The sequence below is a fragment of the Peromyscus leucopus genome, unplaced genomic scaffold, assembly GCF_004664715.2.
Source record: "Peromyscus leucopus breed LL Stock unplaced genomic scaffold, UCI_PerLeu_2.1 scaffold_70, whole genome shotgun sequence".
NCBI classification, from domain to species: Eukaryota; Metazoa; Chordata; class Mammalia; order Rodentia; family Cricetidae; genus Peromyscus; species Peromyscus leucopus.
The window spans coordinates 57178-81834 of NW_023505618.1; the positions used below are offsets into that span (position 1 = coordinate 57178).

At 39.3% G+C, this 24657-nt stretch overlaps 1 protein-coding gene, 1 long non-coding RNA gene and 1 pseudogene across 2 annotated transcripts; all 3 read left to right on the top strand.

Annotated features, from left to right (window-relative positions):
- Positions 1 to 2239: 2239 nt before the first annotated feature.
- Positions 2240 to 8381, top strand: LOC114707946 (WD repeat-containing protein 37-like). The gene is made up of 4 exons (XM_037201985.1): positions 2240 to 2257; positions 5381 to 5417; positions 7733 to 7828; positions 8108 to 8381. Exons 1-4 carry the CDS (start codon positions 2240 to 2242, stop codon positions 8287 to 8289), a joined length of 333 nt encoding a protein of 110 aa, XP_037057880.1. The 3' UTR covers positions 8290 to 8381.
- Positions 8382 to 11891: 3510 nt separating this feature from the next.
- On the top strand, positions 11892 to 16916 carry LOC114707952. Its single transcript, XR_003736725.1, has 3 exons — positions 11892 to 11901; positions 13743 to 13814; positions 16869 to 16916. It is a non-coding gene; the product is annotated as an uncharacterized LOC114707952 (long non-coding RNA).
- A 1302-nt stretch (positions 16917 to 18218) lies between these two features.
- Positions 18219 to 24657, top strand: part of LOC119087264 — a 31586-nt pseudogene continuing 25147 nt past the window's right edge.

Below are 24657 nucleotides of genomic sequence, written 5' to 3' on the forward strand. Positions count from 1 at the left end.
TGAAATAGTTAATGCATGTGGGTTTTAAAGCAGAAGAAAGGCTTACACTACCAAACCTTTAAAAGAACACAGTAAATTCAGCAGCCTACACAGAGATAGAATTAGATTTCTTTGTTTTTTAATTATTATTATTATTATTATTATATTTTGGTTTTTCCTTTTTTTTTTTTTTTTTTCTTTTTTTGGTTTTTTTTTTTTCGAGACAGGGTTTCTCTGTGTAGTTTTGCGCCTTTCCTGGAGCTCACTTGGTAGCCCAGGCTGGCCTCGAACTCACAGAGATCCGCCTGGCTCTGCCTCCCGAGTGCTGGGACTAAAGGCGTGCGCCACCAACGCCCGCGTATATTTTGGTTTTTGAGAAGTCTCTGTGTAGTCCTTGCCATCCTGGAACTCATTATGTAGACCATGCTGGTCTTGAACTCATGGAGATCCACATGCCTCTTCCTCCCTAGCGCTGGAATTAAAGGCATGTGCCACCACGCCTAGCTAATGTTAATAATATATTTATAATAGTAACAAAGAGATACAGGTATGACAATATGACTCATTTTATTTTTTGTAGTATCTCTAGGTTTAGTCCTAGATTTCTGAGACAGGATTTTTGTTTCTAATAGTCTCAAGAAAAGGGGAGAATTAAAATTTTGATGCCTTTTCTACTCTCTGGAGTGACTTAACCTGCCTTTGTCTTTGTCTCTGCTATAGTGAGTATATGTGGTCCTTTGATGAATGTACTAATACATGACTGATAACAAGTTTTGCTTGTATTTTTCTAGTGCCTTTGTAGATGTCAAAATGTTAGGATTTTTGAAAAGTATTACTGTGAAGTCTAGATAAAGTGTTTTATTAAAATAATCATGAAGTATATATACCTATATAAGTATGTACATATACGTTTTGTGATATTTGATCATACTGTGAACCCTGAGATTGTGTTTATTTATTGGAAAAACCTCTTTCTAGTTGTGGTGTGGCTCTGCCCTAGCATACACCTTTAATCCAAGAGCTTTCTGCTTGAATATTGTAAACAGGTTCAAATAAAGTCAACCATAGGTCAAGAGGCAGAGTACGCAAATAGTTGACAGGAAGTGAACATAGGATTATTAAGAAAAACCATGGCGGGTAAGAGGAAGTCAGGAGGACAGATAGGGAAATGCTTAGGAAGGAGAAGGGAGGGACATTGAGTTTGAGAGTTTTGTTTGAGGAAGCATAAGAGAAAGAAGAGAACTTTCTGGGACATTGGTGGAGGAGGAAGGTCAGCTGGGTGCTTTCTTTGCCTTTCTGTGCTAGCAGACTTTTACCCTACCATCTGGCTCCTGAGTCTTTGTTTGGTAAATCGAACAATGGAGATTTAGTCAAAACAACTTTTGTAACTTTTTTTTTTTTTTTTTTTTTCCACAATTAGACTGTATCAGCCATAGTGCTGTAGGATAAAAAGGCTTGTATCTGAGAAATTGGCCTTCATGAATGCTGGACCTTATTAGAACTGTGTAAGCAACTTCTTGCAAGGGACTTCTAGTATATAAATTCTATAGGGGCAGTAGGTGTTCACCTAGAAACCCACAGGGTTATGGCTTGCCACAGAGTAGATATCCAGTTGATTGGGAAAACAATTATTTCACTGTATTTAAGAAATGATGCTGAAAGGGTCACCCTGGTTAGTACAAGTTGTTTTTTACAGGCTTTTTTTTTTTTTTTTTGGCTGCAATGCATATTTTTCCTTTATTGTTTTGAGAGGGTCTTGCTGTATATAGGCCAGTCTGACCTTGGATTTGGAATCCTTCTGTCACAGCTCCTCATGTACTGGGATTACAAGGCATGCTGCATCTTAGCTAGCTTTTGCCTAAATGCTTCTGCTCTACAGTTGGTTGACTCTACAGGTGTAAATCTTGTGACGATAGAGGGTCAACTCTGTCTGCCCTTGTCTACTTTCTATAAAAAGTTACATTTTAGTCTAGTGAGGGATATAAAAATCATAAAAAGAGCTTTGACAGTATTTACTTTGCTAGGTGATTGTAACAAAGTACCATAAACTATGTCGCTTAAACAACATAAATTATGGCTGGAGATGGCTCAGAGGTTAAGAGCACCCTGCTCTTCAGAGGTCTGAGTTCAATTCCCAGCAACCACATGGTGGCTCACAACCATCTGTAATGAGATCTGGCGCCCTCTTCTGTATACATAATAAATAAATAAATCTTTAAAAAAAGAAAAACATAAATTAATTTTTCCATAATTCTGGAGGATGAAATCCAAGATTAAGGTATGGAAGGGTTTCCTCTTAGCATTTAGGCATCTGTATTGGCCTGCTCTTAGGGTTCTGGCAGGATATACCTCAGCTGCAGCCACTAAGAAACTCCCTGTGTGCATTCGATACATTTCCTTATAAAAGGCGGGCCTTGTACACCTCTCATCTCATTTTCTTCCTTTGCTCTCATCCAGGGACCAGTCTCTACCCGCTTCTCTGCTCCCTTCTTATCCCTTCCCTCAAGAAACCTCACATAGGCCCTGTTACATGGTGTGTCACCTTCCTGAAGTTTTTAAAATACACCTCCTAAGGCCTTACTTGTAGCTGTAGGTGATTGCTACCTTTATGCATCCAACATTATCTTCCTCTTTGCATGTTTCTCTTAACTATTGTTGTAGGCCACTGGTTATAATTAATTAAGATCACCATTAACTGCATTTTAATGGTCCCTTCAATAAAGATTTGACTCTTACTATAGGCACACATTCAGGGGTATTCAGGTTTGAGACATAATTCTTCCATTGAGAGAGTAAAACTAAACTGTGTGGTAGATTTCCTTGATGGAAGTGTTATCACCTTGATAAGGTGCCCCAAAGTTATTGTAACATGTAGGCATTAAACATGATTAGTAATGTCTTTAGTATTTAAAATGTAGCTTAAACAAGAACATAATTACATTGACATTTAAATAGTCATATGTAGCTGGTGGCTACTAATTGGACAGTATAGGTAAACAATCTAAAGTGGTTCTTAAAAGTTTTTTGGATTTACTCACATTCTAGCAGTGAAAAATTCTACTTTTTGCATATTCTAGAGCTACTTCCCACATGAGGTGGAATTTGTTTCTTAGTGTGTTCTTCCATTGTGATTAGTGATAATGTGTGGTTGTATCTCACAGTAGGCATTTCAAAAGGTAAATTCGCAGTTCTTTCACCTGAGCAACCTACCTGTGTACTACTCCTCCTGGCTCTCTGAGTTTCCCTTGTTAGCTAGACAGTTTGATAACTGAAGTTATTTGGAGTGGAACTAACCAGCATGAGATGTGAGTGGCCACGCTGACCTTCCCTTTTACAGGAGGGAAGAAAGTGTAAGTTGATTACTGCAGCTGCAATGGTAGGTATAGTGGTGACTCCTGTGGGAAACAGAGATGTGCTCTGACTGTCGGTAGTCTGGATTTACAGGAGTGATCACTTTAGATACAGTGTTTTTGCATGTTCTTTGGTTATTATGAATAATATCAAAAAAAGTGAAGGTTAATTGCCATGATACTATATTAGGTTAATGTTCTATATCTTAATTTGTAAGTGTAAAGTTCTTTGGAGAGACGTTAAGATTACCAGTTCTGCCATTCAGATTCAGTTTTTTAAGCTAGCATGTATATATTTAAATAGTTACAAAATTTATGGGAGAACATGTGATTATTGAAAAACTCAAATTGTGGAAATGTTCACTGTTTTTTGAAATTATATAGTCCTAAGAAGTTAACCTGAGTTGTAATTTAATAAATATTGTGGTATGAATATTTAAAATTTTGCAGCTTACCAGGTCTCAATTCAACAATTGGTGTTGAATATAAACTTGAAAGTCACTTGAAGATTATATCGATTGTTATTTGAATATTGGGAAACTAATATAGAAGTATTTGAGAATATTATTTTTGAAAAAATACTTTTTGTGCTGGGAAAGGTGGGGCACACAAGCTAATTTGTAGATAGAATCCTTGTGAAGATTAGAATAGAAAATATCAAATAGTCTATTTATTAATAATGTTCAGGAAAAGTAAATTATTTTGTGAACTTATTTAATGACTTGGAAGTGTTCAAATGTGTTAACTTGAAATTATGTTGTAGATGTGTGCTTCCTGCTTTCTCACTCTGCCTTTTAGATAGAAACTGGAAGTGAGAGGGGAAATTGCAAAGGTATGAAGGATGTGACTCTACTACTAGACAGTTTTTTCTTGTAGGCAAGATTTTCTTTTCTCTTCATAATAGTCTTAGTTATAGAGTTTTAGGAAGTCACTAGTTAGTTTTGGTTTGAAGCACAGTGGATCTAATTAGGTGATGAGGCAGATCTCAGTGTATAGCCCATTGCCCATTGAAAAAGTGTTTTTTTGTTGTTTTTAAATAGCGTGTGGTAGGCTATTTGTAACATAGCTCACTTTTGGAAATGGCTTTGCTTCTCTATGAATTTGGAAATTTTTGAATAAAGTAAGCTCATGTTCCCTCTGTGTCAATGCAAAACTAAGCTTTTCCTCCAAAGGAAAAAGTTTACTCTGAGTCAAATATTTGTGACCAAGGCCTAAGAACACAGATTATGTTCACCTGAATAACTTGCTCTAGTGTGTGAAGAGGGTACAAGATCTTTTGAGTCACATAACAGAAGAATGACATGTATCGGTGCATTGGTCAAATATATTGTTGGGACATCTGGCAGGCAGGCTACAGCAGAGAAGGGGAGTCTTTGCTGTGGGTTTCAGGTGTTCTGACATTCTTAGCTTTAAGGTTGCTGGATGCTTGCGGTGTGCCCAGTGCATTCTAAAAGGTTTACCTAGCTGATGTTAGGTCGGCTACAGAGGTTGATAATAAATGGCTGTTCCAGATGGTTTGGGTTCTTAGTCTAAAACATTAGAGATCCACAATCAAGATGTTCTGGTTTGTCAGTCAGTCTTTAATATCTTTAGCACCTATATGGCTGCTTCAGGAGAATTGTATTCACACGTGTAAAAGGAAAGTTATGTTTATTTTGTAAAATGTTTGCTCTTAAATCTTGTATTTAAGAATCTAGGAATACATTTTGATTATTGTTTCCTTTGTAGAAACTTGAATCTTAAAAAAAAAAAAATTGAGTATTGGGGATTGAACCCAAAGTGCATGCTTAAGTACATGCTCTCACTGAGCTACTGCCCTAGCTAAATTTTAAATTCTTTAAACCTTCATATATGTATAAGCAATAAATAAAATATATGATGTTATAAAGTAAGAGTTTAAGATAAATGATAATTTACTTTGAAAAAAATATTGTTGCTTGGTATTAAAGTGATTCATTCACTTATTTTAAACAAAAATATTTGTTTTGTACAGGATTCCAAACTGCCTTCTTCAGTTCGCAGTACATTGCTGGAACTGTTTGGTCAGATAGAAAGAATTTGAAATCTTTTACATTGAAAACTTAGAATGTGAGTATCTCCTATCAGTGTATTTAAAAATGATTACCTCTCCATAGAACTCTTTGAGAATAATATTTGTGGGTTGAGATTCATCATTCTTTTATTTTCTATTCTGTTGTTAAACATGCTGACTTAAACATATTATTGGGACTGGAAAGATGGTTCAGCAGTTAAAGGCACTGGCTGCTCTTCCAGAAGTCCTGGGTTTGATTCTCAGCACCTGCATGACTGCTCACAGCTGTTTGTAATTCCAGTTTCAGGAGCTCTGATGCCCTCTTCTGACCTCCAAGGGCACTACAATCATGCAGGCAAAATAACCATACACGTAGAAAAGATTCTCTACAGTTCTGTGGGTCTAGCATGATTCTTGCAGGATGAAGTCAATCCTGGCAGAGTTGTCTTCCTTTCTGGAGCCTGTAGGGACAAACATTTGCTGCCTGTTTGTATTGGTGACAGGATGCAGTTCTTTGTACTTTTAGGACAGGCCCCTTTATCACTGTCCTTGGCTTATGTGCCCATCTCCTTTAGTGATGTGATGGTTTTTCTTAGGTCCTCTCTCTGAGCCTTTCTGTCTGTTTCAGTTCTAAGAAGGTGTGACTTGATTGAGCCCCTGGTTATTCCAGGATGACCTCCCTACTTGCACCCCTGAACTTGTAGGCTAACATTGTTAACAGGTTATAGTGCTAAACCCTGAGAATCTTTGAGGGGTTACCAGAATGACCAATCAAAATTGCAATTTTATACAAAAAAATGCATTTCATTTTTCATATACCAAGTATACCATAAATTATATAAACTTTATCATCTCTTGAAAATTTCCAAAAACATGTTGATGTGTGTGTGTGTGTGTGTGTGTGTGTGTGTGTGTGTGTGTGTGTATGTATGTATGTATGTATGTATGTAAATAAGAACTGGTCTACAGAGTGAGTTCCAGGACAGCCAAGACTACACAGAAAAGTCCTGTCTCAGGAAAAAAAAAAAAAAAAAAAAAAACAAAACCCAAAATAAATAAAATGTTAGGTACTATGTATCAGTACTATGTGCTGATTTTAAGGATTTTTTTTTTAAAGTATCAGAGTTTTAGCAACTGAAATATTTTGGGTGTTTTTATTGTGATTTAAGATATCCACATCACAAAGCACCTCCTCCTCCAGTTAAAAATAAACTTTAAAAATTACTAAATTGGAAGGTACTTTAACTTTATGTTGTCTAGCACTTAGAAGTTTTGGTGGCTCCTTGGTACCCATAAGATAAAGTCCCAGTTTCTTTGCCTGGGTGCTGTATAGAGCCTTTGGCCTCAGCCTATTCATGACCTTGACTTGTTTTAAACTTTGGTCAGACAAGTATCCTACAGTCCCAGGAAGCTTCATGGTATCCTGAGAAGCATGTAGGCCCTAGAGCTGGGTGGACCTGTGTGCAAGTCAGGTCCCAGCTTAGTACTTGGTGCTTTTAAAACAGTTACTTCCCTGGGCAAGTCTCTGTCTTCTCTGTTTCACAGTGTAGATGCCTGAGGCCTCTCCTAAGGTCCTTTTTGATAGCCAGGAGAATCATAGTTTTCTGTATCTTTAGTTACTGTGTTCTTTGTAATGGTCCATTTTTATGTTTCTCTTCCTGACACTCCTAGTCTTGCATTTCCTATTAATTTTTCATTTTGGAATTTTAAAATCTTTGTTATACATAATCCTCATGTGGAGAATTTTCTAGTGTCATATACCATAGTTATATTTACTATATTTTTTCTCAGTTCAGTATCCACAAGTAAACTATAATTATTTCACTGAATTTCAGACAGTGTCAGATTGTTTTTAATTGCATGAAACCAGCAAAAAGGAAGCTGTGCTGAATAAGAATTTGAATATGCAGGTGTCTGCTTGAGACCCCAGTAGTAACATCTTCACAGGGTCACAGGAGTGAGCTTTCATTTATTTATTTTTAAAGATTGGATCTCATATAGTCCAGACTGGCCTGAACTTGAAATGTAGCTGAGAATAACTCTGAACTTCTGATTCTCTTTTCTCCACCTTCTAAGTGCTGAGATTGTAGGCATTCACACCCAGTATATATATCAAGGATGAAACCCAGGTCCTCCTTGTGCGTGCTGGGTGAGCACTCCATAACTGAGCTTCATCCCCAGCACTGACTTCGTTCTCGGAATGATACCTGGTTTGCGTGTTTGGAAACTATTATCATCTTGCTTTTTAGGATTGTTTTCATAACATTTTTTGACAGTCCTAACTCACAACATTCTTATGTAAGTTTTAGAAGTGATGAGTACGTTTGAACTTAAGACCAAATTTTACATTAAAAAATGTTTTTATTTCCAGTGCGCAGAGAAATTGATACTCTTAATGAACGCTTAGCTGGTGAAGGACAAACGATTGATGGGGCGGAATTGAGTAAGGGCCAGCTCAAAACAAAAGGTAAAACAAATGCTTGTAAAGTATTGTACATAGATTACTACTCAAGGGAACTGAGATTTAATGAAGGACACCGACTCATTTGCTCTTTACTATCAGCCGAACTTGGAATACATAATTCAGATACAGGTCAGATGGGAAAGAGCTTGGGTCCCTCTTCCAGCTCTGCTGTGGTCCTTATGACTTGGTGGGTGCACAGATCTAAGTTTCCCTTTCTACAGCATAGCTGTACTTTGCAATGCTGTGGTTCTTGAGCTGATTGTCAATTCTCTGTCTCCACAGCGAGTCACAGCACCAGTCAGCTTTCTCAGAAGCTAAAGACCACCTACAAGGCTTCAACCAGCAAGGTATGCAAGGCACTGGCTCTCGAACCAGTCATGTGGTGCTTACGGTGTGCAGATGTGTACTTTAACTTGCATATTTTCCAGTTAGAAATGTGTAATAGAAAAATGTCTGGTTTCTAGAAACAACCATTGCTAAATGGCTACAGAATGTAGATGCTTAGATACTAACTTAGATACTAACTTCAGTGAGATCAATGTATTATGCATTAGTAATTTTTGTCTTTAGAAAAACAATGTATTTTGTATTGTTAATTGGCTTGTTAAAAAGTATATGGATTCAGAGATAGATAATAGCTAACTATATGGAGTGAAATTCTGTGTGGGCTAAAGTTACATTTTCATTATTATTTTTCAATATTTTAAGTACAAGAAGAAAGTGAGGGTGTGCTTCTGAGACATGGAGGGACAGTCAAGGGTTTTCCTTTTAAGTGCCTAGTACAGACTTGAAGTGGCAAGGATTTAATTGTTTGGAAAGTTACTATATAATTGTCAGTATTTTGAGGTAATAGTATATATCTCTAATTTGGAGTATTTTTGAATATATAAAAGATAAATTAATTACCTAATTTTGATGAATGTACACTCATTGGGTTGAATGCGAGGGGAAAATGAAATTTGTACTATGATTACATAAATATTACCTCTTTTTATTTTTACAATCATTGTCTTGGCTGACAGTCATTTATTTGGCAGGAACAATGAGCTTAACTGTAGTTAAAAGGGGAAGTCTAGCCTTTCTACCTTCTCTTATTTAAAATTCTTGGTAATCATTATTTAGAAGAGAACCATGGGTATTGTTGACATTTTCTATTGTGTACTTTGATAGCATCTGGAATGAAATTGCTGTTTCATTGGATTTTTGTTTGTTGTAATGTCTAGTTCACCCTAGTTTTGAAATTTGTGATTAATTTCAGTGTTCAAAATGAAGTCTAAAATTATGTTCTTCATTTCTTGTTACATTATCTTGAATTAAATAGATTGTTCTGATGCTTACAATTTGTGTATATAATGTGTGGTCTTAGGATTCAAAACTTTCTGGTTATTTCTGAAGTAGAGGAAGATATGCTTATATATAGCAGTCTTTTACCATGAGCAATTAAAAAAAAGGTTTGGACAAAGGTAAGGGCATGCACAATAGTATTTTGCTTTCAAAATATATTAGAACTATTTAACAGCAGTCATTTTAGGATTAGAATAATGTCAGAAGCATATTCCTAATGGACTTCTCAGCATTTGTGTACACTGTATGTACTCATCTTAAAAAGTAATGAAACACAAGACACCTGAAACTTGAAGAGCTAATTGGTAACGATATATTCTGATTTGTACCACAGCATGGATTCTTGGTATTAAAGCTAAGCACGAATGCAACAAGAACATGCTACAGTCTAGATTCATTACTTGCCCTCCTTGTGACTCAGAGCCATGAAAGGCAAGTAGCAGTTTGGTGAGACAGTGGGAGCACAGAAGTGTATGAAGAAAACCCGAGAGGTTTTCCTCCCCTGGGCTGCTCATGACTGATTGCTAATGCTTATGGCGGGTTGTGGGGGAAGGCAGTCTACCCTGAAAACTACTTTAAAGAAACTGGTGGAGATGTGTGCATATTTCTTTAGAAATTATTTTTATAGTGGAAAAGGGCCTTTCTGATTTGCTTTTTAAAGTGCTTTAGGTTGTTTGTGTTGTAGTTAAACTGATTTAGAATGTCGAGAAAACATGATGCCATTGCTTTATTCTGCTGTTGTTCTGCCCGAATGTTCCTTCTAAAGTAATTCAGTTGTTTGTTGGATCTCTTATAATCTTGACCAAGTCAGTGCTTTTTTTTAAATTGAGACAGGGTCTCTCTGTTGTCTTGCCTGTCCTGGAACTCTCACTATGTGGATGAGGCTGGCCTAGAACTTAACAGAGATTTTCCTGCTTCTCTCCTGCCTCTGTCTCCTGAATGTTGGATTAAAGGCATGCACCACTATGACTAGCTTAAGTCAGTGTTTTATTTTGTTTTTTAAGCATAATGAACATTATGGAAGTGGCATGTGAGATTGTATGCCATGGTATTCAATGTTAAGTATATTATTCTGTTTCTGAAGTATATGGTTGTATTCTCATGGTATGCCTCTTCCACTCTATCCTTGAATGGGGTAGGTAAGAAATGTGACTCAGTTTCTTATACTAGAAATGTTAAGAGATTTGGAAAATGAAATTTACCACAACTTAGGATGGTGGTAAGTTTTATGTGGCCTATAACTTCTCTCTCTCTAAAATGTAGTACTATTTGGCATCTCAGTGGTGTTTTCTGTAAGCACAAGCACATATGGAGAGGGATTACTCTTGTTGATTTTAAGAGGGAGACTAGCAATTAGAATGACAATAATGGGTTTGAGATTTGAACAAGTTATTTTCTATTTTCTGTAAATTTAAACCAATTTAAAAAGAATTGGCTTGTATCATTTGTGAAATTTCAGTCTCTTAACTAATCATTTTGTTTTTGTCTTTACTGTGTTGGGGAGAAGCTGAAAGCACATAAATAATTAATGTAACAGATTGTGTCTACATATGTTTATATAAAGAGTAAATTTGTATACATGTCCTAGGCTTTGCGGAATCATTGTTGAAGGCAAGCTGTTTGAATCCATTAATTTTGTTTTCATGTTTTTACATAGATTTATAGATCCATTATTTATTTATATTTTTTTCTGATTTACTTAAAAGTTGAAATGTTTTCATTTATCTAAGAGCAGCTTCATGATCAAAGTTAAAGAAATATTTGCATTTAGTTTTTTCCTCACTTTATAGTCTTCATTATGAGGGAAATGAGAATTGTTACATGTGTCATTATATGGACCAAGTACCTTACTGTGTGTTCCTCATTGTCTGTATCATCTCATGAGTCTGTTTACCATTAGAATATGAGCTTCTAAAAGGACGTTTGTATCTCTCAGCTCTGTCTCCATCTAGCATGGCACGTGGCTTCAAGCAAGTGCTCAATAAACAGTCTTAACAAACCTCTTCATCTGCTACAAGTGTGGTCATTTGATTCCTCTTAAAGCATGGGCTTTTTTTGTTCTGATATGTGGTTGTGTAAAATGATCAAATTCAGGGAAAAATGAGTTCTGGAACACACACTTTAGTGTTAGTAGTTTTTGGGGTATTTTTTTCCTCAACCTTTTCTTATCTGTTTCTCTGTCTGTCTGTCTGTCTCTCTCTTTCTCTCTGTCTGTCTTTCTCTCCCTGTCTCTTTCTTGGTGTGTGTATATGTGTTTTAAAGATTGAGAACTTGTTTGGTGATGGAGATTTGGGGAAGAGTGACTTGAGAGGCCCTGGGTGTGCCTTTTTTTTGCAGTGAGACATTACCTGACTGACTCCTGTGCACTAGTGGAGTGGGGAGAATTTTCTGAAGCTTCTGAGCATGAGCTGAGTGAGGGCAGCCTTCTTGTGAGGCATCTCAGTTCTATCATGCTTGTATTATATTCCGTTAGTGTTTACAATACCCTGTTAAATTACTTACACATTTTCAAGACATCTTTGTGCTGTTTTGCCTTTTTTAACTTAGAGAATTTAATTCAGTAAATGTTTAAAAGTGCTTCTTTTCTCTCTTTAGATTGTCCTCCAGCTTTAAGACTACCACATCAAGGGCCATCTGCCAGCTTGTGAAGGAGTAATATTGGCCACAGGGATGGTATCTGGATGTCAGTGTTGCAAAGACCCAGCCTGTGGTTCTTGGTGATGCGTCTGCCGGTTGAGCCAGACACTGTTGCAGCTGGCTTGTTAAGATGTGGCTTTGACTGAAACTCATGAAGTGTGGTGAAGAGTTATGAAACCAAAGCTTTTGGATCCAGGTGTGGTGGGTTATGCCAAAGGCCCAGCACTTGAGCTGGAGTGGGAGGACCTCACGTTCCAGGCCAGCATGGGCTGTGATATAAATTCCTGTCGTATTGTCTCTCAAACAAAAATGAAATGGAGGAAAAGAAGGAAGGAGAACAGGAAAGGCTTGCCTTGGCATGGAGCACCCCATGGACAATTCTCCTGAGACGTGTAGTCCTTTGTAGTAGTCCCATGGGTAGATGTCACAGCCCAAAGCTGGACTCCTGTTTTTGAGGCAGTAGATCCCTGGCTTCAACTAAGTTATGTGAGCATGTCTGGTATTTGAATGGTAGAAGCAGCATAGGTGGAGAGTTCTTTAAACGCTAGGTGGTTTTATTGGCTTTGTTCCTGGTCAGGCCAGGTGTGCTTCTGACTTGGGTAGGTTGTCTAAATTCTTTGCTTGATTCCCCAGCAGTAAATGTGGAAGGGTTGTGGGCTATAGGCAATGAAAAATGGCGTATGTACTCTTAAGATGTTGATCGTTCGTGACAGGGGAGGCTGGCTTCTGGGGCAGAGGGGGGATGAGCTTGGGTGGGTCTGCTACTTCGTGGTCACGAGGTAGTTCCCATCCCTATCACGTAATTTATGAAGATATCTCAGAATTAGTCTAAAACATACTACGCTGAATCTTCAGTTATATGAAATGCAGTGATGGGATGTGAAAATGTACTTTTCTTTAGAAAGCAAGATACGTCTTCTTAAAGAGATCTGTTCTTTGTTTTTGTAATAGTTGAAAAGGGGGTTTTCCTGGAACTTGAAAGCGTCGTGTGAGGACCATTGGCTGGCCTGACTCAGCAGAAGATCTGCCTGCCTCTGCTGCCCCAAGGCTCTGGGGATTAAAGGAGTGCACCACCACCACCTGGCCTGGATTCTGATTTTAAAGTAAAAGAGACCCAAAAACCCTAGTTAGAGTGTTGAGAGTTTCTTTCCTGTTTGTAGTTGTGCTCATTCTTAAACATCTTGGATGCTTTGAAAGGTATTAGTTAAAAAGAAGAGGGGTGGCTTCTGATATTTCTGAAATTTCCTTTGGATAATTAGCTACTATTTCTTCTTAGAAATTTTTTTAATTTTCCCTTTCCCCCCTTAATGCTTGTGAGAGAAAAAGGTCCAAAGGAACAGCCATCATTTCATATAATTTAAGTGGATTTGGAGGTAATTTGGAATTTGAGATTAAAAGATGTTCTGTAAAGCTCTAATATTAGGATAAAATAATATATCTATGATAAAATGATTTCTGTATGCCAGTTTCACACATGATGGCCTCGGTGAAATGGTCCACTAGGATATCAAGTCCAGTTGTCCTTGTCTAGTTCTGTGGCTTCAGACAAGTCACAGCCTTTTCTTAGGGTAAATGAACTGTACAGAATAGAATCAAAGTTTGCAAGAACTGTTTGGAGGACTGGAGAGATGACTCAGGGGTTAAGAGCACTGGCTGTTCTTCCAGAGGACCCAAGTTTGAATTTTGATTTTTAGCATCCACATGTGGCTCACTACTGTATTTTAACTATAGTCCCAATGGATCCAAGTACCCTCTTCTGTCCTTCTATGGGGTACTGCATACATTGATATCCATGGAGGCAAAAATGCATACACATAAAATAAACAACTAAATTAAAAGTACCTGTTAAGGTTATGTGTGACTTACCATTTTTAGAATATTATTTTATTTTATAAAGAAATAGTGATGTCTAAATTATGACTTCTTCATCTTGTAGATCACACGGCTTTGTTGTGGAGCATAGAGACTGGCAAATGTCTTGTCAAATATGCTGGCCATGTAGGCTCAGGTAAGCATTACCTAAATGAGCACAATAATCAGAAGCTGTGTTTCTCTGGTTCCTTTTTAAAATTTTTCATAATAGCAACTATATGTGGTTAAAAGTTTTATACTTGATATAAATTTTAATATTTTGGTGGTTGGGAGACATGTAATATAGTCAGACTAGATAAACTGTCCTTTACCTTATACGAGTAATAAAGTTAAAAGTTTAATACTTAAGTAGTGCTACGTATTACAGTCTACGTTGTGTAACTGTAATTATTTATTATAAACCATGTGTTAGAAGATTAATGTTTAATACTTCGGTCAGGCAAATAAAGGATGTTCCCACTGACTGTGTGTTTGGGTCTGTAGTTTATATTTTATAGTAACTCTCTCTGTCTCTTCAGTTTATACCTGGGTATTAACACTGTTTTGATCAAAGTTCATTTTGTATTTTCCTCCCAAACATTTAGAAATTTCTTTCACCTAGTATGTCTTCATCCAGTCTCTGTGCAAGACTGCCCAACCTGTTCATTCCTCTCATCTGCTAGCTGTCACTGTTTCCCTTAGTTTTGATGGATAGCCTTGTTATTGGGCACTTAGGTCATGAGCACATGTGTGCGTGCGTGCGTGCGGTTTTTCTTCTCTCATTGTGCCGTGCCCATATTAACAAGTCATAGAGAATCAACAGGACAAAGGCTAAGAACATAATGTGTATTTTAATGATAAGACAGTCTCCTAGGGAAGGACTTGGGCTCCCTGTTCCTCCATTTCTTACAGAAACTTTTTTTTGGGGGGGCTAAGTCTCACCTAAAGAAAATGGGGTTTAAAAAGATCCTCACTTTTGAAAGAGACTTTTTTTTCTTTTCTTTTCTTTTTTTTCCCCCAGTATGTAAGATCCCCACTCATTCCAGTCCTGAGTTTTTTATCCCTAGATTCATTCCTTTGGTATTTATATAGAGTGGAAGCCTCTTTTTTTTTGGAGGCCGCTTCAGATGGACTCCTGCATGTCTGTTAAACACAGTCATTCTTCCAGTGGAGAAAAGGTGATAGTTTGGTAGGCAAAGAGAGGACACAGCGCATTACTCATGAGAACATCTCCACTCACGTTGGAGTTCGGCTTAGGCTCACATTTATAGACTCAGTGTCACCCTTTAGCTTGTGGCAAACAAAGCTACACCCATGAGTGGAATCCTCATTTAACTCAGCACCTTTCCTGACATCTTGGTGATCTCCTCAAAGGCTAGGGCTCTGAGATGTAGACCCCCCACCGTCTTCTCTTTCTTAGGCACTCTTCTCTCACTTTACAATTATTCCAACTTTGTAATACAATAGCTAGCGTGGTTCTTGTTGGCTGCTCTTCTTTTGTCCCTTTTTACTAGGCTTTTCTTAGGTTTATAAATACAGTGTCCAGAATATATTACTAGGGACTCAAAAATATAAAATTTTGTTGAACATGTGTTACATTCTCCATGTCTTTTTTAAAAAGATATATTTTATTTTATGTGTATTATTTTTGCCTGAAAAATCTATATGCACCATATGTGTGCCTGGTGCCAAAAGGTCTTAGAAAGAGGGTGTTTGGATCTCTTGGAACTAGAGTTATAGCAGGTTGTAAATAGCATGCATTTAGATGCTTGGGAGACTGTACCTGAGTTCTGCGTATAAGAACAGTAAGGAGCTTCTCTAGACCCATTAAAAGCCTATCTCGTAACGCAGCGCGCCGTCTTACTCGCCTATGATTGAGTTTTAGAGTGTGGTGCGTGAGATGATTAATTGGTTGTGCTTAGTTTGAGCGATTGTAGCGTATAGTAGTGTTTATGTACGGTTGTATTGAATGAGCGTGGAGTTTTTCGATCGTAGTGTCTATTCTATATGGTAAATTGATGTATTGAGTATTGGGTATAAGTTAAATAGAGACTGTATTGCCTCTTTTTAATCATACTTTATGCTTAGGAATAGGGGAGTATAATTAGCAAGTTAGCCTAAAGGTACATTTTAACTGAATGTGGATAATTTTTTTGTGAACGTTTGGGGCACTCAGATTGTCGCGACAACATTCTTGTCAAGGGGATTATGCAATAGGACGATTAAAGATTGATTGCTTCTTGTAGGTATGGGAGGTTGGAGGTTTACTAGACTTCCGCTGGTTGGCTGCCTGGGTCCCAGACTAATCGGAGGTGTTCTTAGTCCAGTTCTAAATACCTTAAGGGGTTTGAGCCTGTTAGGAAACTGGGTGGGTCGGTCGTATATAAAAGGGAGGATGGGTGCCTCTGTGAGAATATCTTGTTGTGTTGTATGGGGTGCTCTTTCTGACCTGAGGTGATGGGTGCCATTGTTGGGCCTGGCGGGCTATCGAGGTTTACTATGTACTAACCAGAGTGTGTGTTTTGAGCGGTGTTGTGCTGGTTACCCATTTAAGTTAGTAGTTCTATCTTGGAACGGGGTTACGAAGGGTGAAGTGAAGGGCAAAGGAGGGAGAGGTAACGTGCGGGTCAGGCTTTTTGGGAGCGGGAGTAGTGTACCTTTTGCTTATGTGTCTTTATTTAAGCCAATGAAATACTTTGAGGTAAGTCCTGTAATGTGGATAAGAAAAATGGGAAGGATAGTAAACTTATAATCGTCATTGTTTTGAGTCTGTTGGAATTCATTCCTGGGGTCTCATTTGTCATGGGCTAGATCAGGGTTTTTGTAAGCTGGACAGGGGCAGGATGAGGCTAGTGGGCAGTGTCTCCACACTACAGTTTGCTTCTGCTTCTTGTCATAACCGCTCATTTTCTCTTGTTTGTTTATTTTAACTCTAAATTACTGCCTGTTTATAAAAATGGATTGTTAATATTCTTTCTTGTATGTCTTGCCATTTAGCAAGGTGGTTCATTACTTTAGTTTTTTTTATGTATACCTTTGTTCATATTATTCAATATATTCATATATTCATAGTTTAATTGAATAGAGGAGCTAATGAACTATCATAGTTTTTTAAATTTACAATTTAACTTTTGTATATATAATAGCTAATAAATATTAAAAACATGGTTTTATTATCTTAAACCTGTTTTTGTAAAATTTTATTTTGCAGTAAATTCTATAAAATTTCATCCCTCAGAGCAGTTGGCTCTTACTGTATGTTGATTTTTTTTTTCTTTCTTGAGTGAAATTATTAATAATCTTAAACAGCTATAAATTTTTATATTCTTTGTAGTACTACGTAAGGTATCCATAGCACGTAAGAATGTTAGACAATATTTAGTAGAAATTTTATGAATTATTTTCATTCCTTTCTAGGTGATTTACCTAGCTTGTAGTAGCTTGTGTATATCACATTTTTAGACTGGCTTTAAAAACATAGCTTCATTTGTTGCTTTTGGAAGGTAGCCTTTTGTACTGAGGATTGTATTTCTACAAAATTGTTACATAGCTGTGGAGTCAAATGTTTTGAGATACACAGGTGATAATCTGCATGTGTTGGCTTTGATGGGCCAGAGGTTCCCAAGCTTCTGAAAAAGACCGTTAGTAGGTATATTTTGTCTTTAGACAGGACTGAGAAGTGACACTATCCCTGATGCTCTGTCCTGCTTTGTTGATAGCCAGGTAGAGAGAGAGTCATGGACTAGTGTGCATTTTAGCCAAAGAAGGGTGGTTGGTGGGTGTGTGCGGGGGGTTGAGTGGGTGTGAGAGTTGCGGCGCGGGGTTGCATTTGTTTCCTCGCAGGGCACTGGTGCAGATGCGTGCTTGTAGCCAGGTAGAGAGTATTCACTGTAGTACTGAACAAGGGGGGTGTCCTGCAAAAGGGTCTGAAGATTTGTAGGTAAGGGAGGCTCCAGTTTAGTGGAGTATCTTCTAATCGTGGTGTTATAGTGATCTACTATTTGTGTTGCTCGAGGGTGTGGTAGGGACTTTTCACAGCTGAGCATGGGGGATATGGAAGTGAAATGTTGAGCTTCTAAAGTCATTTCGGTAGTTCCTGATGATTATAAGCAGGCGAGTAAGTGTAGCCGTTCTTGAAGAAGGTTACAGTTAGGTGGGTGCGAAGAGAGCACGGAAGGTTTTAGTTGTATGCTTGGTTAATCGCGAATAGACATCTAACTATGTGGCAGTGTGGATAGTGTCTTATTAATGTAGGAGAGCCAAAGGCTTAGAAAGGAGCTGTGGAAAGCACAGTCGATCCATCCTGATAGAATGAACTAATACCATTACTTTGAGACAGGATACCAGGAGAAAAGGAAAGATTCTGCAACTGCAATTTTTATATAGGTGTTGATTTTGAAGAGAAACTGGGTAAGTCAGTGGACCGATACATGTTGGTTGAATGTGTGTCGGACCATTCACAATTCCACTATCAGTTGCATGGTGACGTTCTTTTAGGTAGAGGTGCTATTGGCAGGCCGATGGGGAGGAAAGATGTATTTAAGCATATTGCTGTTGGACCATGTTGGGCGAGGTGGGCTGTTAGAATAGATCCACTGTTGAGTGTAAGAGGCTATTCCTAATCTGAGCAATTTTTCTTTACATAGCACTTTGCTGCTGAGAAGAAGAGGGAGCAGTGGTAAAGTCGAACAGATGCGTGAGTATTAGTAGGGTTAATGGTTGCTTAATGTGAGGTTTTGTGGTGTGGCCGTGTAACATAGTCAGAGGGTACGTAGATCTTCTGGGTTGATGTGTGCTCACAGGGTTGTGAAAGTCGCTATCTTAATAATGACTGGAGGTTGGAGAACGTAGAGTTTGTTGTGGAGTGAATTGCCATTTTCGCTTGAATTACATTCTCAACTTATTTATAAGTTCACAAAGGTGTAATACAATGGAAAGATATTTATGTACATAGTTAAGAAATGAAAACTCTCTATTTGTTTTTCTTATTCTCATTAGAAGTTTTCTAAGAATGTAAAAGGGTGGAAATAGTTGTTCGCTTGTAGTGGAAGTGTGCGAGCGCACTAATTTGTAGACAAGGGTGTCTTAATCTTATGAGCTTGTTATCTCATGTGTCTCTGCGAATACGAATTTAAGATGAGAGTGGTATGTCCATTTTAACTAAATGATACACTAATGTGTAGAAAAAAAGTATTGGATTGCGATTGTTGTTTGGCTCAGCGAGTGTAGGGGTGAAAGGACCCGATTTTTATGGAGCAGTTTGTTTGCCCAGAGAGGGATAATCTTGCCGCCATATTGCTTTCTCCTTCAGCTTCTGGAGGATCAGGACCTGCTCATGAGTTTTGGGAGATACGTGGTACAATGCTTCCACAGTTTGGTGGTTGAGGTTTTTGGTGCGCGGAGTGACGCTTCTGTTTTCGAAGATCGTGCTGTGTGCTGCGTAGCGCTAGTGTAAGGTTCTGAGCGTAGTTCAGCTTACTCTGGTACGATTGTGCTGGTTATGTGTCTGGTGTCTCACTGTGAGTGTTTAGTCTACCGGAGTAGTTGTGTGGCATATAGTGTGTTAGAGTAATGTATGCAGGGATAGGCTGTATTCGGGTTGTGATGGTTGGGGACCTTTGTTGGTTTTTAATCAGCTTGAATCGACTCTTATGGGGACATGTTTTTGTATATAGGATTAGTGTAGTAGTGTTTGGGTGGGTGAGAGTGAGGTTTAGATCAGGGGTTGACCTACCTCTCGGGCTTAGATGGGTCTATGGCGGAGGATGATATGTGGGAGTGTGTGATTTGGTTGGCGAGGAAGAGGGTGTTAAGCTTGTCTGGTGAGATGAGTTTTTTGATGGCTGTCGTGGGCGGCTTGGGCGGTGTGTGTGATGAAGGTAGACCTAGGACATAAGGATTGGTGAGGAGTGGGAGGGAATGGCCTCTTAGGTGCGTAGAATTGTTGGGCTGCTGGGGTGTTCGTTCTTAAGTGCCACCAGAAAAGGGAGTACGGCTGCTGGGTCGCTTAGGAGAGTTGATGTGGTTATTCATTGCACCATTTTTCCTGTGGAGTCAACGAGATACACAAGGGGTCTGTTAAAGTGTAATCTTTTTGGTTAAATTGCGCGAAGGTGGTGTCGCACGCGTTCCTTCAGGTTCGGGTTACTGCGACAGACGTGGTGGGCTGTGAGGGTTGTCTTTGTGCCTCTATTTTGCGAAAGGGGGTTCAATGGGGAGATAATGTTGTTCTTGTTGGTTGGAGGTGTTGGGGGGTTGATGGGTTGGGGTGTTTGCGCATTGTCTCCAGCCTGTGGCCTCGTTTGGCTTTCTGAGCTTGCTGCTTCCCGTGCTGGGAGCTGTCCTTTGTTTTTTCTTTTTTTGTTGTTTTTTTTTTGGTGTTATTTTCGTTTTTGTCGGTTTGGTGTGTTTTGGCGAGCAGGGTTTCTCGGTCGGTAGCTTTGGCCGCCTGTGTTGCACCGTGGAGGCTTGCTACTGTGTGTAGCGGGCCAGTGCTGGCCCTCGTGGGAACTGCTATCCGAGATTACAGGGCGGTCCTGTGGCTCTGGCGTCCGAGGTGCTGTGGGGTATTTAAATTGCGTGATGTGCTCGCACCGTGGCGTTAGGGCGGTAGTTACCTTTGCTGGTCTGGCTTCGGTGCGTCTTTGCTTGTTTTATTGTCTTTTTTGACGAGACCGATTGATTTTTTCAACTTGTAACAGTCGTGGGGCGTAACGTGTCAACCTGGCTTGGGAATTGGTTTCTTGTGTGTTGTAGCTCGGCCTTTGTTGTTGAGTTCTCCTTAGAGCTTTGGATTAAAGTCAACTGGTGCCTGAGGTTAGAGGGTGTGGCCTGGGGTCTCTTTGCGTTTTGGGGCAAGTTGGGGTGGCTGATGTAGGGGTGGGTCAGAATTGTCGCGAGGCGAGGCCACTTATGTTGCCTCGTTTCAGTATGCAGGAGAGGAGGGCTTGCCTAGCTAAGTCTGGCGATTGGTTTTGAGGCATATGTCTTTCTAATAGATGTGGTGTTAAATGGTTTAGGTAGTAGCACTGTGATCTAGATGGGGATTAATGGTTGAGGGTGTAGCTGATGTTTTACTTTTATTTGAAGTATTCTAATGGAGAGGCGCGATTTCTAGGGAGTGGTGGTTTTTTGAAACCTGTTTTTCTTTCACAATGCAGGCGCTTTTTCTTGTCTCCGCACTGTTTGGGAATAGAATGTTGGGCTGTGGTTTGTATTTTGCTGGGCAGTATATTGTATTGTTGAATAAGATATAATTTTGCTTGTGTTTCTGTTGTGTCATGCTAGGTTTAGGCATCAGTTTGGCCTTGGTATATAAATTAGTTGTAGTTCCTTGATTTCATGGCAGACGTCTGGCCTTAGGATTGTTGGATATGTTTGTGTAAGCTAGCTGTTACTCTTTACGACTTAAATGGTGTAATGTTGGGAGATGATTGGATGTGTGTTTATGAGGTAGAATGTGTATTGTGTTCAAGTGGTAATAGGGTGGCTCGTGTAACTGGTGCGGTTATTGCCTCTAGTGGTGGTTTATTGAAAGTGGTTATTGGTGGTGCTTTGTGGTGATGTATGTGGCACTGTGGCCCTAAATTGGGTCATTGTGCTGAAGCTTGAGGATGTGAATTGGGAGGTAATTAGATCTTTTAGGATAAGTGAGTGTGTGTCTGGTTTTAAAGTGTTAATGGTATGTCTACACTAGGGTTATGAAGGACGCTGGGATCTGGATATAATGTGTGATTTAGTGTCCGCTTAATAAGCGCAGAGGGGACCTGGGGCTTTTTCTTTTGCGACCGTTGTAGATCGGTGGAGGAAGACGAGGTAGGTGCTTGGTGGTTGTGCGTTCAGTATACCATGTACAGCAGAAATGGCAGGTGCTGGTTCTGTGCCAGTCAGGGCTCGATGAAAGGATATGCTCCTTCATCTCAGATACGTATAACTGGTTTTGTTGTACCTGCTGTGTGTGTCGATGGCGATGGAGTCTGCTTCGTGCCCTTACTCCAGAAATGTAGACGATATAGTCAATTGTCGACCCTTCTATGTTGAATACTAGTGAGTGTATTCAGTGGCTCCGTGTTTGGAAACCTTGTGGTAGATTGTTGCATTGGGTGGATGGTACTCTTCTATTTGGAACATAGTGCTTTGATAGAGATTACACATGGCCCCAATACTCAATATCAGGAATGATGGTGACTTTTGAACTCGAATTCTTTCTTTCTGTGTTGGCTTGCTGAGAGGCGGTGGCGTCCAGTCTACATCATAGGTTGTTTTGTATTTTACTTACTCTTGTTGTTTTTTTTCTTTGTTTTTTTAAGTAAGAAGGCTCTATTGTTGTTCACTTAGGTGTTGGTATTTTGGTCAGGAGTCCAGCAGTTTTTATAGATCACACATTGGATAATAAATGTTTTATGAATTTTTGTGTATAGTGGTGCTCTTTGAGTCTCTGCGCTACCTTGCCCTGTTCCTGTAAGCTACTGCCGGGCACAAAATTCATTAAGTAATTTATTGGTTGTTGGTCAAGGGGGTCTTTCTGTGTCCTTAGGAAAGCTTGTTATGTAGTGGTACAATGAGCAGAGATCAATCCGACGCGCTGTCAGAGTTGTCCTACATGTCAACTATTCTTCCTACTGTGAGCCATGGTTTCAGTCATGCTTTGTAGTCAAAGAGATCCTGGTGTCGGTCTAGCAGAGCAGTCTTCAGAACTGTATAGCAGCACGGGTACAGGAGTGTAAGATTCTGTAGGTGCAGATGTGGGAGCTGGGAAGCCTTGTGACATGGAACCAAGGCCTTCTGAACAGTTTAAGTAACAGCAGAGACAAAAGGCATCTAGACACTGAGCTCAGAGCTACACAGTGCTGCAGTATTCCCATCAGGCATTTCCTGTGATTGTAGCAGTCCTTCCTCTCTTGGTATGTGTATCTACCAGGAGTCATTCTTCTATTGAATAGCATATCCTGGGAACAAAGCTCTCATGCAGAAGGGAAAAGGTTTTGCTGACCTCTTACCTTTCCACAGATTTCCAGGCTCCCAATTTCTTGAACCAGTTGAGTCTAATCTAGTGGCTGCCCACCATAGCTCCTCTTCCATAGTACATCAGTAGTCATCTTTCTAGAATAATGGACATGCTAATTAGATAACTCCCCCTTTGCCTTTGAGATGAAGTTCTTTCTTTGTAGGGATGCCCCTAATCTTCTCCTGTTATTTGCTTTTGAAACAGGCCCTTATTGTTTAACTCTGGCTGGCCTTGATTTTATGGTAGCCTTCCCTTAGCCTTCACAGTGCAGGGATTATAGGTATGAGCTATTACATTCCTAGACTACAGGGTCTGTTCTGGTTTCTCTTTGCAAACCTTTCTAAGCTTAGTTCTTATATTCCTTCTGTACTCCAGCCCATACTGAAAACAGCTATGCTTAGCTCTTTATGGTTATCACATTCTTTTCTTTCCCAGGCTACACCTGTTGTCCCCAAGCTCCCTTCCCTTCACATGTCACTCACATGTGGCATTGTTGAAGAGTTACACTACCCTGTGTACTTTGATGCATTCTGCACTTGTAGCAGATGTTAGCATAGTCTGATAATTCCTTGTTGTCATCATTAGAGTTCTACTTCCTCTCTTCCTAATGATGTTTCTGCAGTGCTTCTTTCTGTCCTTAGAATGGTTCTTAGCATCAGCACCAAACATTTATCCCAGAGCCCATCCAGAACTCCTACCCCACTGACTTTCCTTCCCACACCAGCATCTTCAGAAGTGTCATGTGAATTCACTCTTTTCCTTCTTGAGTCATCAGTTCCTCATCATTGCCCTCATGGTTGCTCATCAACAGACTCCAGGGCTACTTTTTGGGATTCTAACAGGTGCCCTTTCCTCCTCTTTCTTCCTTCCCTTAAATCTTGTTGGGTGCCTCTCTGATGCTCTACCCACTGGTGTAAGTGTGAGTCATCTCATCTGTTGTTCTCTTATACTATTCCTGGTTGGTCTTACTCACCATCTATGGCTTTAAGGACCAGCTGTTACTGTGGGTCTCAAAATTTGCATACCGACTTTCCTCTTAACTCCAGACTTCACTTGTCATCTCATTTAGTATCTTCCTTGCGTGTCCTGTATTTGCTACTGGGTTCTGGACATTCTTTCTAATATGCTACTTTATCCTATTGTTCATCTCACTTTGTACTGTTGTCATTCACTTAGTAGTTTGGGCCATATACCTTTAAATTGTCTTCAAATTGTGTGTGTGTGTGTGTGTGTGTGTGTGTGTGTGTAATTCATGTGGATATCTTTTGGCAAATTTTGAAACTTTCCCGAGAGGATATATTAATCAGCCTTTCTCCTCACCTTCATTACCACCACCCACACCTAGATTTCTCTTTCCTGTAGTTATTTTTTCCTTGGTGCTGCCTGGGACAGGTGGCTTCGGCATCAAATTTATATTATCATAGTCTGTAGACTAGAAGTCTAAGAGCAAGGTAGCAAGCAGAAGGATTAGTTTATTCTAAGGCCTCTGTCCTTGGCTAGCAGATGGTTGCCCTTTCACTGTGCCCTCGCATGATCTTTCTCTTGTATGTGTCTCTGTTGTAATTTTGTATTGCAGTATGTAAGTCATGGTGGACTAGGTCCTACACCCAGCCTGATTTGAATGTAATTGCTTCTTATGGACCTTTCCCCCACTAGGTTCACATTCTGAGGTCCTGGAGTTAGGCTTTAGCATATGAGTTTGTAGATGATACAGTCTAGTGCATTTCAGCCTCCATTCATTTTCCTGTGTTTAGCAGTTGATTTAGGTCATAACATGTCTCTGCTTAGGAGTGATGATTTCTACCACATGCAGAATAGAGCACAGAGTCCTTTCCATGGTCTATCAGGTTTTTCACAGTACCACCTCTGTGTCTGTGTTCCTCCATATACGAGCAAGCCCACTTACGTAGCAGAGAAAGGGCTTGTTTTATACTTGTTCCTTCTGCCTGGAATACTGTTTCCTTCAGTATCTGCATACCCTTCTTTGTTCTCT

What these genes read in the sequence shown, in the direction of transcription:
- LOC114707946 (XM_037201985.1), top strand. An exon ending in TTACATTGAAAACTTAGAAT is followed by an intron (nt 5,418 to 7,732) that starts GTGAGTATCTCC and finishes TTTTATTTCCAG; the next exon opens with TGCGCAGAGAAATTGATACT. An exon ending in GGGCCAGCTCAAAACAAAAG is followed by an intron (nt 7,829 to 8,107) that starts GTAAAACAAATG and finishes CTGTCTCCACAG; the next exon opens with CGAGTCACAGCACCAGTCAG.